Here is a 14,135-nt window from a genome sequence, read left to right as displayed (position 1 = left end):
TGTTGAATTTTCTATTTTCCTGAGAATTCAAAAATAGCACATTCTGAATTGTATTTTTAGTTAAATTTTGCTCACAAAATAAAATTACGAGAAAATCACATTCCTGAAATTTTTTTAGAAATCCTCTACCAAATGTGAATAACTTAGATTACCACCTTCAATTTCTCAGAATTTTAAATAAAAATTCTTTATCAAACACCACCTAAAGAGAAATTATTTTTTCATGTTATAAGAGATTTTTTTCTTCTACTGATGATCCTTTGACTTTCGTTCATTGTTTTTTTGCTTTTTTATTTTTTTAAAGATGTAGATCTCAATATATGTCTATAATATAATATGAGAAAATTTTCTCCTGTATGAAAAAATTAAACAGCTAAATTAATTCAATCAATCTGAATAAAAAGTGTCACCAATTAATTGTTTGGTCATATTTTAACTACATTGTAAAAACTCGTTTGGATGAATTTTAAAAATAATAATTTTTCTGTGTTATTGTTTAGATTTTTTAAAAAGTCAGAAATATTGACTTTAAAAAATGCATCATTTTGGCTTTTTTATTTTATTTTTAAAAGTTATATCTAAATACAGCATAAAGTGAAAAAGAACTTTTATTTAAAAAAAGCATCTAAACATGTCGTAAATATATGAAGTCTAAAGTCAATAATACGAAAAAATATGACAACGTGACATTGGTTCCAGAAGAACTAGCTAAGCGATTAAAATATGACATTATCAAGGATAATTTTCAAAGGAGTAAATGTTCAAATTCTGGCAAAAGGTCTTGTTCCATGTATGGGGACAAAAATGATCTATTATTGGTTCTAGAAGAACTTATCTATAAATATTGGAAAAAATATCTATTATTTTAAAAAATGTAAAATTGTATTATTTTAAGTGAAAGAAAGAGATAAATTACGAAAGAGAGAATAGACAAAAAAAAATAAAAATATGAATCTCACATCTTTATAAAAGTAAAATAACATAATTATGCATTTAAAAAGACAAATACTTTTCTTATAAATATAATTGTCACGAATGGTCAAACTCACCGGGAGGAAAGATGTTGTTATAGTAATTGCAGAAAATGGAAAGATGGCATAATGGAAAGTATCATGGGTTGAAATTGCACAGGTTTGCTATTTTTATCGGACTCTCAAAAGTATCATTTGAGTCTTTTTTAAATTAGAGTAAATATTATGTACCACAAAAAAAAAATAGAGTCAATAAGTCCTTTGAGCCCACCCATATTTCATATACCACTGTGGTCAGGGAAAAAGTTGCACTTGGTCATGTTGCACTCACTCATTCCTAGCGGGTTTGAGTGAGAGAACGTGCCAAATTTTAGGGTTATGTTCGCGTGATTGAATATAATAAATTTATAAATTGATTTAAAGTAATAATATTTTATTAAAATAAATATATTTTATAACTTTTTATTAAAAAATATATTTTAATTTTTTTCTCACCTCATCTCACTATACAACTTTGTATTGTTTTTTTTAATAAATATACATGACTCGTTCGGTTTTATTTGAATCGGTCGGGTTATCAATTTTCACAAAAACCAATCGAATTACATAGATTCTATTACTTGTCTGATCTAATATAAAATCAGATCGATTTATTAGTTTTTGGATCGACCCGATCAGTTGGATTGGATTTTTTGAACACTGACCATGAAAAAACAAGAATTAACGTTTACTTATAATAATATGCAATAAGTCTATAATATTTACCATACGTCTTACTTACTATTTGATCGTTTTATCACAGTCATTCTTTCCCCCCCTCTACTTTTTTTTAAATGTTTTAACAATATATTTATTGGAAAAGTATTTCTTCAGTCATTGGAGATAAAGTTATCTCCAGTGAGCTCAAAACGACGTCGTTTTGAGTTATAAGATTAAAAATTTATAATGATAAAGACTAATATAATTCTGCAATATATTATAATTACAAAAATACCTTAATTTTCGTCCCAAAACTATATCGTTTTGGACTCACTAGAAATAACTTATATACATTGATTGATTGTAGAAATCCTTTACCCTATATTTATAGGGTTACTTTCCTAGTGTTGCCGAAAAAAAAACAAACTTTCTCATAAGACTTATATTTTGGTAGGGGTAACAATTTGTTTTTTTTATGGGATTTGCATTTATCATTTAAAATGACATAACAAAGTTTTTTACCCACACAATATTTTGTGGGGCCCACACTTTTTGAAAAAAAAAAAAACTACGGTACACAAAACAAAACTCTATAACGTTACACAATCACTTTTCCTACAACATAACTCTTAGGAAACCCTCGATCAAAATTGTTTTCTTGTCGTGCAATACATTATCCAATATTTATTTTAAACTTGATTGAAAATACATCCTGGCTACTACTGGTTAAGTACTTCCATATTCTGGGGTAAATGCCACAGTCAGAGCTCAAAAAAATGCCCACCTAGCCAAAATAGCTCTAATTCAATAATTATTAATTTTTTATAAATCATTATTTTTTAAAAATACTAAAATGACAAAAATAAAAATTCCCAACTTAGGGCAACGTGTGATGGATGGCTTGTCCCTGCTATGTTAAAACATGATCCAAAAATTGTGATGCTGTATCCTCCATTGCCACCATACCCGAAACTTTTCAACTAAACTGCAAATGAGTGCTTGCAAAACCCTTTTGTGTGTTTCATCACTCTGTTCCTCCTTCAAATGCACACATCCTTCTCTTCCTCCCTCTCTACCACACACTCTTTCTCTTTCTATCTCTCTCTCTTCCCTCGGATTAAGATCCACTCGGAGATGTTACACTTCACCTCAAAACGCTGCCGTTTCAATCGAAGAACCCTTAGACGAAGATGACCAATCCGGCGACACGGTCCACCACCTCCTCACCAGCACCGAAGGTGTATCAACGCTGATGAAGATGGATCGCAATCCTCACCCTCCTCTTCTCAACGAACCGCAGGCTCGGTGGTTCCCTTACCTCGACAGGTTCAGGTGCGGGAACGGTTACGTTTTGAGTAGCGGCGAGATCATCGAGGCCGTTAGTCCCTGCATCTCCGAGGTGAGGAAACAGAGGTTCAGGAACGTGGTTCGGAACCGAACCTACTCGGTTTGTCTCGTCGTGGAAGGGCTCTCTGATCTCAGCAACGTCTCCGCCGCGTTTCGATCCGCCGACGCCCTTGGCCTTCAGTCCGTTCACGTCGTGTCTTCTGGCACCAACAAAAGGTGTTAACGTTGTTGAGGTGAAATTTAAAATTTGGAAAAATGGAAAATCACTTGTTTTTTTATAATTATTATTGCTAGTGAATATGAATAAGGGAGTGTTTCATTCTAATTGAAAATCTGTTAGAAAACGGTGAATTTCATTCATTGAATCATAAAAACTGAACTGAAACATAACTGAACGCTAACAACCAACTGAACGATAACAAACTTATGTAACAGAATCAGGAGCTAACTGACTCATGTAACAGAATGAGAAGCAATAACAGAATCAGAATTGTGTATAGTCTGTTATACCTTCCTTCCTTGTTGCAGGTATAAAGATAATCGCCACGTGAGCATGGGTGCAGAGAAATGGTTGGACATTGAACTCTGGGACTCTACAAAGGAGTGCTTTCAAATGTTGAAATCACGTGGTTATCGAATTGCCACCACTCATGTGGGAATGGATGCGGTATTGAATCCACAGAAATTGTGTGCCACATTGTGTTCATTTGTGAAATGGATATATATATATTTTTTCAGTATTGTTCAATTATTGTGATTCCTGAAGCAAAATCTTGAAATAAAATTTCTCTTTCTGTTTACAGGTTCCAATTTATGACTTAGATTGGTCTTGCCCAACTGCAATAGTAGTCGGGAATGAAAATAGGTTATTTCCTTCATTTTTGTCTTATAAGTAAATCTGGTTCAGTTCAATTTGATGCTCGCTGCTTATTTTGGTATGCCATTCGATATAGAAAATTCCTTGCAATGATTTTGAAGATGCGAATGTGAGGTTATTGTAACTTTCATTTGTTCTTGTTTATGTTCGTATATCGCTTCCCATATCGAGTAAAAGTGCAAACCTATAGCCGCACAAGTAGGAATAGTGGCACCAGAAATAATATTGTTTCCATAAAGTAGAGATCCAGAAACTGGCTCATATTCAACATTGGTTATGATCTTGTTGCAGGGGAATTACTGAGGAGGCTTTGGAGTTGTCGGATTTGCATTGCTGTATTCCGATGAAAGGAATGGTGGACTCTTTAAATGTTTCAGTTGCTGCAGCCATCCTCATGCATCATGTTGTTTGTGATAGAATATCTCGTGTGGTAATGATTTTGATTCTGTACTTTATGTGAATTTGTGGCACCCAAGGACATATCAATCTGAATCTGATATCTGATTTTATTTTATTTTTTATTGATATTGTACTGAACCACTATGGTCACTTCATCTGAATCAAATAGCTGACATCGTTTTGTTAAAATTAAAAGAATTAAAAAACCTTCTACCCGATTTTGTGCTCCTATGTTTGATTGATCTTGAAAACTTAGATAAATTGGCTCAAGTTTATCATACAAGTGTGTTTTTTTTTCTTTTTAAATAAAAAATAAGTGTTTTTAGATATTAGAGAGAAAAGGTACAAAAAGGAGGTGGGGGGAAACTAGGTATCCTCCTGAACAGAGAAGCTAAAGAAAACATCGAGCCAAAGGGGCTAATAAGTCAATAACATCATAGCTGTTAAATCTCTGCATATAGGAAATAGAGACTTTCTTAAAACAACAATGGGGAGAGCACCAGAGAGAGAGAGACCATAAATACAATTGTATCCCATATCATTTGTAGGGATAAAGTGGTGTCCTTGAAGTTGGGTATTCTGCTCCAACCAAATACAGTAGAGGACTGCATATATCACAGACTACCATAAAAATTTGACCTCCTTAGTCATGCCAAGATCTGTTGAAAAGGACACTCCCATAGTTTTATTCAAAAACCCAAAATAAGTTATATACCAAAGGAACCTGGGTAATGTAATAAACTTATAATAAATGGGAAACTATTTTGGAACAAAATCTGCACATATCGCAGCTGTGTGAGGGCGAATTTGTGCTGTATCTTTTGTACTAAGCTTCTTGTGAACTGTTGTCCGTACAATAATTACTTACTGTACGAGTTTTAAATTTCCAAGTGAGCTTTTCAAGAAGGATTCTCTCCCTAATAGGAGAATGAGTTAGAAAATTCAAATTAAGACTTTTCAAGAGAGAATAAATAATCAGACATCTGACACTTCTATACTGATTGGAAGAAACAAGTTATTATACTCTTACTCCTCTGAGGAAACAACTGTGTTGTGTAATTAAATTAACCTTATTTTAATAATAATAACCCAATCACTACATTGCTATAATTGTGCATTTCTTGGTTCCATCGATTGCATGTTCCAATCTTCTTTTAATCTATAGAGACATATAAAATTACTTATGTTTTCTTTTCTTTTTTAATATTTTTCACATTTCCTGTAAATGAAGTACTAAACAAGATCAATGTACCAAAAAAAAAAAAAAAGGTACTAAACAAGTTCTATTGTTCAAACAAATTTATATGACATTAATATAATTCATACGTGGCTGCATCATTATCACAGTTTGCTGCATCTCCTTTTGATGTTTAGCAGACACTGAATTTTCCTTAACATTTCCAGGGCCGTCATGGTGATCTGACGGTAGAACAAAGCCAAATTCTACTTGCAGAGTTTTCTCTGCGCCATAGCAAGAATGCAATTAGTATTGCCCAAGATTATGCAAAGCGCAAGGCAGCAATATTGACCTAACAGCAATAACAGGAAGTCAAATTTCTTCTAATGATATGTTTTCATGTCATTGACTAGGAAACAGACAAGAGACTAGATTATTTCTGATTGACTGGTTCCTACAAACTAGCCAAGCAAATGCTACATTGCATTAGCTGAAGCATGGCGCACAAGGCTCATAGATGACAATGGGGACCTTACCATAGAATACCAAGCTTTTTTTTAGACTGTGGATTATTTCCTCAACGGTGTGCTTACTAGCTCCATTTACTTAGCAATGGGGAATGATGTCATAAAAAATGCAGCTGTATTTTCTTTGTGTGATTTTTTGGGCATTATTGAGTCTAAAGGACAAGGATTTCAAGTTCCTAGTTCGAAGCATTTTGACATGCTGTAATTTTATTTTAAAAAAGGGTAAAATCCTCACTTCCTTGGTAGATGCTCGAGGTTATGCTGCTGGCATTTTTATACGTGATCAAAATTAAACTCTAATGATGAAGGGTTTACTTTTGATCCATCTCCAGAGAAGAGCTTTATAGTATCATTTAATTAATTCATTAAAATAATGTTACTCTTTAGGTAGTTATTATCGGTCAAACTCTTTTAATAATGTATGCTTTCATGAGTGTATTAGTGTTAACAAACTCTTAACATTAAAATTAATTTCAATAAGAAAACATACGAACTTTGGAATTGTAATATGCTCTCAACCTCATCTTCTGCAAAATGCGACTCAATTCAAAAAACAATACAAAAACTGCACCTACTACTCATCATGCCTTTCGCCAATGAAAAATTAGACGGCAAGACAATTGGAGAAATCAGTGCATTACTACTCGACACAAGGGACTGAATGTTGGGATCATTTTGCAGGAAATATGTTACAGCAGGTAGTGTAAAAAAATGAACGTGGCCTTTCATGGTATCTTTGCATAGATATGTGGAAATGTAATTAGAATGCATCATCACTAAAATTGTCACCAATGGATATATTTGACGATGAATATCCTGTATTAGCAGGGCCAAACAATAATTCTAGGCAGAAGGCAGGGCCACAGATTGATCTTCCTTTCTTCCCAACTTTGTCCATGTCCTTTATTGTGAGCTACAAAAACAATAGTTTCAAAAGGGAAATAGTCATTTCCTATTTAATTGTAAATGTCACACACTCAGCAAAATGAGAAGAATTTGAACTTAGTTACTAAATTTCATGAAGGCCTTTCTATTGCCTTTATTTTTACTTTACCCTTTGGTGGTGCATTTTTAATTGATTTGAATATCACTACATCACATCTTAGATAGAGTCATAAAGAACAGCTATTCAATCTAGAAATTTTGTTGAACTGAAAATGCCACGATCTATGCAATCCACTATTTCATATTCACAACAGCAGTACTTTTAGAACAATATCATGTAGCTTAAAATCATGAATAACTTGGTTTTGTGTATTCAGTTATATTTCTGTGTCTCTCATATAAGTATTTTCTATATCCATTATTAGGAATGCTTCAAAATCCTAACTATTTCAATTATAGACTACCTAAACAAAAACTAAGAGCATGTTTGGTGCATAGTATATGATAAGACATGATAGTATAAGACCTGATTGAATTTTAATACTATCCAGCGTTTGACATGGTATTGTATAAAATAATATAATGTATAAGATAATATCATCTAGTATTTGGTAATGCACTGTATAATACTATATAGGATGAAAATAAATATTTTTAATAAAAATATCTTTTAATAAAGAATTTATATAATTCTTCACAAAATGTCACATGATATTAATTTTTATAAAAATCTATTGATCAGTGTGTCCAAAAAATAAATTAATTTTTATAAAAATAAAAATATTCAATATTTTAAAATTTAATATATTGAAAAATTAATTTTTATTTTAATATATTAAAATTTTAGAATTGCACTGGTCAACGATGTTAATACACTAACCCAATCCTTCTCCCTTAGGCCGGATTAAGTTATACATCATTTTGATGTATTAAGGGATTCTGCTGTATAAGCTTATACTATATGATGGTCACACCAAACAACTGAAAATGTCATAATGTATAGTATAAGCTTATACTATCAGACCTTATACGTCACACCAGCCCTAAGAATACATTGAGATGTGAAATTTATGTTATGTAAGCTTCACCTTGTAGAGATTTTCCATGACAAATGACATATCATTACCCTTTTTCATTGTAATCATATTTGAAGGGTATAATAATTCCATCCCATCTAATATAGCAGCAAACAAAATTGATAATGCCCTGAATAAAAAATGAGATCACCTGTAGTAAGCTGTTCCTAATAAAAGCTGTATTAAAACAGCAGTAGAAAAGACGGCCTCCTATCATTTTCTCATAGAATATGACACGTACATCTCCAGTTACCTGTCCAATGTTGTAAGGTCTGGTCAGAATATTTGCAGATACAAGTGAATTGGATATTGCATAGAAAAAATCCATCAGAGCAAATTTTGTTGTTGATGTTGTGCAGTTGCATATTTTTTTAGAGTTTCATAAAGTAAATAAGCAAAAACAATAGAAGGGATTCCAATTTTTTTTTCTTCTAAAAACAAAGTTGATTAGACTCTCTGATTAATCAAAAAAGACTATTTTCTTGGTGAATTCAACATGTAATATTAAATATAATGGGCAGTGATTACTTACTTGTATTGGTCTATCAAAATAATGGTCCAAGCAGGATTTTTGGTATATTACAGGACTCTCTGTGTCCATTTGAACTACAATACGAGGTTCTTCCATTTCTGATATCTTTCCATCTTCATCACCTTCAGGAATAGAGATATAATAGCGAGGACTGTTATTTCTCTGATAGCCTTTCTTAATCTCTCTACAGCAGCTCCTGGAAACTTCCACTGGTGGACGATAGACTGCATTAGGAACCTGTAAATAAACATGAACAACACAATCTTGGTAAATATAATTTAAGCATGTTCTCAATCACTCATATATCATACATACATAATTATAAGGGGAGATCATAATGGAACAAAATAATCTGTTGAGATTATAGGGACTAGTTGAAAAAGAGAGACACTAAATAGTAACATTGATGTAAGATATGTTGGATAATTAGGTCAATTACTAGTGTAGTACAACTAGTATAAGCTTTATCCCAATTAGACTTCAAACATATAAAGAATCCAAATATTCTAACACCCTCAGCTTGTGCAAATTAGCAGACTAAAAGAAAAATAACTTAAAAAATATATAATGTGGTCTCCATAAACCATTGCTGGAAAGATAATTCAGCCAAACGTGGTATCTAGGGCTGTGTGCATGGGTTAGGTCGGGTCAGGTTTTTGTCCGACTCGACCCAACTTGGTTTTTATAGGTCAGGTATTTTGACCCGACCCACTTTCATTTGATCCAAGTCAGGTCTGACTTGGATTGGATTTTGTTGAACTAGTTCAGAACCAGTTTGGATTTGACCTGACTTGGTTTCTGAAGTGGGTCTGACTTGGTTTCTGAACTGGGTCAAATCTGACCTGACCCGTTTTTGACTTGATTTTCTCACAAAATTTTGTCGAAATTTTTACGTTGCAAAAGACGAAAATTTCGTCACAAAATTATTTTTTCGTCGAAACTTTTACAAAAAAAATTTTTCTATCGAAATTTAGTTTCCGTCAACAGTTTTGACGAAAATGATTTCTTCCATCAAATGTTTTAAACGAAAAAAGAATTTTGTCAAAAAATTTGACGGAATGTTTTTCGTTCAAAATTTCGATAGGAATGTGTTTTGACGAAAATTTTGACGGAAATTATTTTGAGGGAAATGTTTCATTTGAAACTTTCGACGAAATTTAGATTCTCTAAAGAATATTGACAGAATATTTTTTTCGTCAAAATGTTTTTTTTGTCAAAAAAATTTACGGAATTTTTTTATAGAAATGTGTTTCATTGAAAATTTTGATGGAAATTTTTAATCAAAAAACTTGACAAAAATATTTAATTGAAAATTTTCGATGGAAATGTGTTTCGCTAAAAATTTTGACGAAAATTATTTTTTGTCAAAAAATTTAACGAAAATTTTTTCGTCGAAAACTTTCGCATAAATTTGAAATCTATAAAGAATTTTGATGAATTTTTTTGCCGTCGAAATTTTTTGCCGTCAAAATTTTTTGATAACGAAAATATTTCCGTCGAAAACTTTCGCTAAATATTGAAATCTGTAAAGAATTTTGATGAAATTTTTTGCCGTCAAAATTTTTTGATGACGAAAATATTTCTGTCGAAAACTTTTGCCGAAATCTGAAAGCTGTAAAGAATTTTGATGAAATTTTTTACCGTCGATATTTTTTTCCGTCAAAATTTTTTAATGACGAAAATGTTTCCGTCGAAAACTTTCGCCAAAATTTGAAATCTGTAAAGAATTTTAATGAAATTTTTTACCGTCGAAATTTTTTGAAGACAAAAATATTTCCGTCGAAAACTTTCGCCGAAATTTGAAATCTGTAAAGAATTTTAATGAAATTTTTTGCCGTCGAAATTTTCAATGGAAATTGCTTTGAGGAAAATGTTTCATTTGAAACTTTCGACGAAATTTAGATTATCTAAAGAATTTAGACAAAATATTTTTTCTGTCAAAAGTTCTTATCGAAATATTTTTGTCAAAAAATTTTACGAATTTTTTTTACAGAAATGTGTTACGTTGAAAATTTTGATGGATATATTCTTTATCAAAAAACTTGACGAAAATATTTAGTCGAAAATTTTTGATAGAAATGTGTTTCGCTAAAAATTTCGACGAAATTTTTTTTTGTCAAAAAGATTAACGAAAATGTTTCCGTCGAAAACTTTCGCCAAAATTTGAAATCTGTAAAGAATTTTGATGAAATTTTTTTCCATCAAAGAATTTCGATGAAAATGTGTTTCGTCGAAAGTTTTTATGAATATATTTTTTTGTGAAATATTTTGACGAAATTTAGATTCCGTAAAAAAATTTGACAAAAAAAATATTCCGTCAAATTTTTTTACCGATATGTTTTTAATCACAAATTTTGATGAAAATATTTTTCGTCAAAATTTTTTGCGAAAATTTTTATGAAAATATTTTCCATAAAAAATTTTGACGTAATTGTTTTACGTTAAAACTTTTCTTTTAATGTAATTGTGATTTTTTTTATATATAATGGGTATGGGTCAAGTTTTGGGTCAGTGGGTCAATATTAAAACGAGTCAGGTCTAAAACTGACCCAAATAAAAGTGGGTCAGTATTTAAACCAGTTCAAAAAATATGGATATTTATGGGTCGGGTCAAGATCGGATCAAGGGCAGGACAAGTGAACCAATTTTTTTGTACAACCCTAGTGTGGTATCTCTAATGTTTATGTATCATAAATTGAGGTGAACTAACCTCCTGAAGCTCTGAGATCACAAAGAATACTGTGTCAATATTGACTGTATCATAAAGCCGGATTCGCCGCAATTCTCTGCTACATGGTTGAGGCAAGTTCACCTTTGGAGGTCCATATCCAGTGCCCCTTGGGATAGAAAGTAGACTTTCCCAGTACCCTACATAACGACGTTGGCTTGGTATTGATACCTGATCCCACAGAAGCACAAAAATTTAGTTCTTTCATTTTTATGTTCCTTGGGGGTAACAAAAGAGTTCAGTATGTGGGGAAAAAAGAAAAAATAGCACACGGAAGAAATGGTATACTCCTATAAAAAGGAAACTAAGTCACAAAGTCCTAGCTTTTTAAATCCATTCTTAAGTAACTTTTTTCTTGAATCTCCAATTTGTTTTTGTATTTTCACCATCCATAGTTCACAAACAAGTCATGTTATTTTCATATATTCAGATGTCACTTCCTTATTAGTTACCATACCATTCACTAGGTTGTGATAGTTTCTTGAAAATGATGTGTTGATATCCAAATTCTGTTTGTGGCTGAAGACAAATTTCACATTTCAAATTGTTGGAATTATACCTAACATAACTTACTCCTTCATTATTGGTTGTCCGTCTTTCTGCATACAATTGAAGAGCCTCATCTGCTGACATGCCGCAATAAGTTAGGTATGAACACACCATTAAGCCAGTTCTACCTTTCCCTGCCTGTGTAATTGGAATCAAAGAATAGAAATGAGAAATGATGTAACTAGTTATAGTTAAATATACTAGAAGAGAAACTTTTCACACATATTTTCAACATCTAAATGATTCCTTTATTTTTAGCAAAGTAATTAATCTTAGAAGCATCCAACCAAATAAAAGAAGTATAAACCTGTTGCTGCTAATGAGATGCTTGAAGGTCTATTATGCGATTTATTTAGTTACTTAAATGCCAAAAAAAAAAATGAACATACTAAAATTGAATTATTGATATCAATAAAACACTTCATTTGAAAATTGCTGAATATTCTAATTGGATAGTTTGACATCTCATACCATGCAATGAATAACAGCAATATTTTTTGGGTCACTTGACAGCCATGAATCCACACTTTCACAGAAAGCTTTGATCATTTCAAGAGATGGCACATGGTTGTCATCAAAAGGGTATGCTTCCACGCGTCCATAAAAGTGTGCTGGATCATAACTTTCTTCTATACAGAGATTGTAGATCTGAAAATTTCAAAAGTGATATGCTTTAGCTATAACAATGTGCAAGATAGTCATAGAGGAGAAAAGTAGAATGATAGGTACAATAAATCAACCACTATCATGCTCAATACTAGATTAAATAACAAAGACAAACTGAACAAAATTTCTGGATTTAAAGAACAAACTTTCAATCATTGATAGCAAAATGATTTCCATGAACAATATGTTCCATAGACATACTTTAGGGCAGAACTACAAGTATGCATAATCATGATGAACTCCCAACAATGAGATTTAAATTCCACCCCACCAAAAAAAAAAATAAGGAAAGGAAAGAAAAAACAACACTTTCTGATTGTATCTGTTGTTATAATCATTCAATTATTTCAATAATGAAGTATATAGTTCTTTATAAAAAAAACTGAAAACATGATCAAATTGATCCAGTAGATAAAGAACTAAGTAAAAAGCAGGCAAACACATCAAGGGTGAATATGATGATAGTATACACTATGCATGGCCATGGATTGAAGGTGCACCTTATAATGGTCATGATGTCTCATGTCCAACACAGATTTGACCTGCCAGAGAGGATTTCGATACATTGCTCGCATTCTTTCAGCAGGAAATGACATTGCTAATACTCTTTCTGTGATATATGACATGTCAAGATCATAGCCAGCAATAAGCATTCTTCTCCTTTGTTTAGATACCAAGTTTCGAATGAAATTCTTGGTAAGGTAGTTGATCATATGATGATGCAAACTTAGGCTATCAATTTTGGGTGGTCCCTGCTTTGACAATTTCAACCCCATTAGGTTGATATCTCAGGTTCCACACTGATGAAAAGGTACCTATTACAGAAAGAAGATGTTCATAAAATAAGGAAAGCTTAAAGTTAGATGCATAATTTAAAATAAAAATATGAACTGTATAGCAGTGAAGTGGCAGAATGTCACCATTGAAAGTATAGATTTATAGAGTTCGAGACAGCTAGAGCCATTGGAAAAAATGCATACAAATATTTATAAGCGAATAAACTCAACAACAACGTATTGTAGAACAAACTCTAGAGTTTGTTAGGTTGTTATTCTAACCTAGGTTGTTTGTGCAGATAAGGTTTGTTGTGTAACATTTTTTCAAATTTGAATTTTCTCTTATTTTTATCTTTTTGCACGGATAGGCTTTATCCATTTTTGTAACTGTGGAACTACATCACGTTGTGAATCATTGGAATAACAAAGATACCAATTCTATTCAAAGGAGGCTAATTTGTTGAGGAAGATAACCATAAAACAAAAAATGTTTAGAAGCTTGACATATTGTAATATCATTAATCATTTCGTTTGTCAATATATTCTGTTCCATTGTAGTGTGCACCGTATAAAAAGCATTCATGAAGATGTGCAATGAACCCACGGCATTAAAGGAGATACAGCTGCTACACCCAGTTTGGCTAATCAAACCAAATCATTTTTAAAAAAGCTAATGAAATAAAAAGTCATTCTCATCTAATTAAGAGAAAAAACAACCCAAGCCGGGCAGCTCAGTTGATTCTAGGAGGACTGAGCAAGGTGAGGACAAGAACCACGGTTCGAGTCCCACCAAATGCCACGTTGGGAAGGTTAAGAAATTTCATAATCCTATACCACGTCCCAGAACTTCGGATTAGTTCCATAGATAGTTCAAAGAGTCGAATCCGTAAGAAGAAGAAACAAGAAGGAAATATACAATACAAGTA

General features: G+C 32.0%; 2 protein-coding genes across 2 annotated transcripts; one reads left to right on the top strand and one right to left on the bottom strand.

Annotated features, from left to right (window-relative positions):
- The first annotated feature begins 2,603 nt into the window (after positions 1-2,603).
- Positions 2,604-6,302, top strand: LOC133309220 (uncharacterized). Its single transcript, XM_061509978.1, has 5 exons — positions 2,604-3,233; positions 3,546-3,684; positions 3,821-3,882; positions 4,186-4,324; positions 5,698-6,302. Exons 1-5 carry the CDS (start codon positions 2,662-2,664, stop codon positions 5,824-5,826), a joined length of 1,041 nt encoding a protein of 346 aa, XP_061365962.1. The 5' UTR covers positions 2,604-2,661; the 3' UTR covers positions 5,827-6,302.
- Positions 6,303-6,757: 455 nt separating this feature from the next.
- Positions 6,758-13,209, bottom strand: LOC133309255 (phosphatidylinositol 3,4,5-trisphosphate 3-phosphatase and protein-tyrosine-phosphatase PTEN1). The gene is made up of 7 exons (XM_061510010.1): positions 12,934-13,209; positions 12,239-12,415; positions 11,792-11,905; positions 11,201-11,389; positions 8,491-8,727; positions 8,110-8,211; positions 6,758-6,910 (listed from the first exon to the last, which is right to left on the bottom strand). The coding sequence occupies exons 1-7, from the start codon at positions 13,207-13,209 to the stop codon at positions 6,758-6,760; spliced, it is 1,248 nt and encodes a 415-aa protein (XP_061365994.1).
- Positions 13,210-14,135: the final 926 nt, after the last annotated feature.

Source organism: Gastrolobium bilobum, unplaced genomic scaffold, assembly GCF_033153095.1.
Source record: "Gastrolobium bilobum isolate Gb01-03AN ecotype WA unplaced genomic scaffold, APGP_CSIRO_Gbil_v1 utg7600, whole genome shotgun sequence".
NCBI classification, from domain to species: domain Eukaryota; kingdom Viridiplantae; phylum Streptophyta; class Magnoliopsida; order Fabales; family Fabaceae; genus Gastrolobium; species Gastrolobium bilobum.
Note: the sequence above shows the minus strand (reverse complement) of the source record. Positions and strands in the feature narration are given on the sequence as shown.

Coding starts and splice junctions, on each gene's coding strand:
- LOC133309220 (XM_061509978.1), top strand. CDS start 2,662: ATGAGTGCTTGCAAAACCCTTTTGTGTGTTTCATCACTCTGTTCCTCC. Junction 3,685..3,820: donor CTCATGTGGGAATGGATGCG/GTATTGAATCCA, acceptor TTCTGTTTACAG/GTTCCAATTTATGACTTAGA. Junction 4,325..5,697: donor GTGATAGAATATCTCGTGTG/GTAATGATTTTG, acceptor TAACATTTCCAG/GGCCGTCATGGTGATCTGAC.
- LOC133309255 (XM_061510010.1), bottom strand. CDS start 13,209: ATGGGGTTGAAATTGTCAAAGCAGGGACCACCCAAAATTGATAGCCTA. Junction 12,416..12,933: donor GACATCATGACCATTATAAG/GTGCACCTTCAA, acceptor TGAAATTTTCAG/ATCTACAATCTCTGTATAGA. Junction 8,728..11,200: donor TGATCTCAGAGCTTCAGGAG/GTTAGTTCACCT, acceptor GTTTATTTACAG/GTTCCTAATGCAGTCTATCG.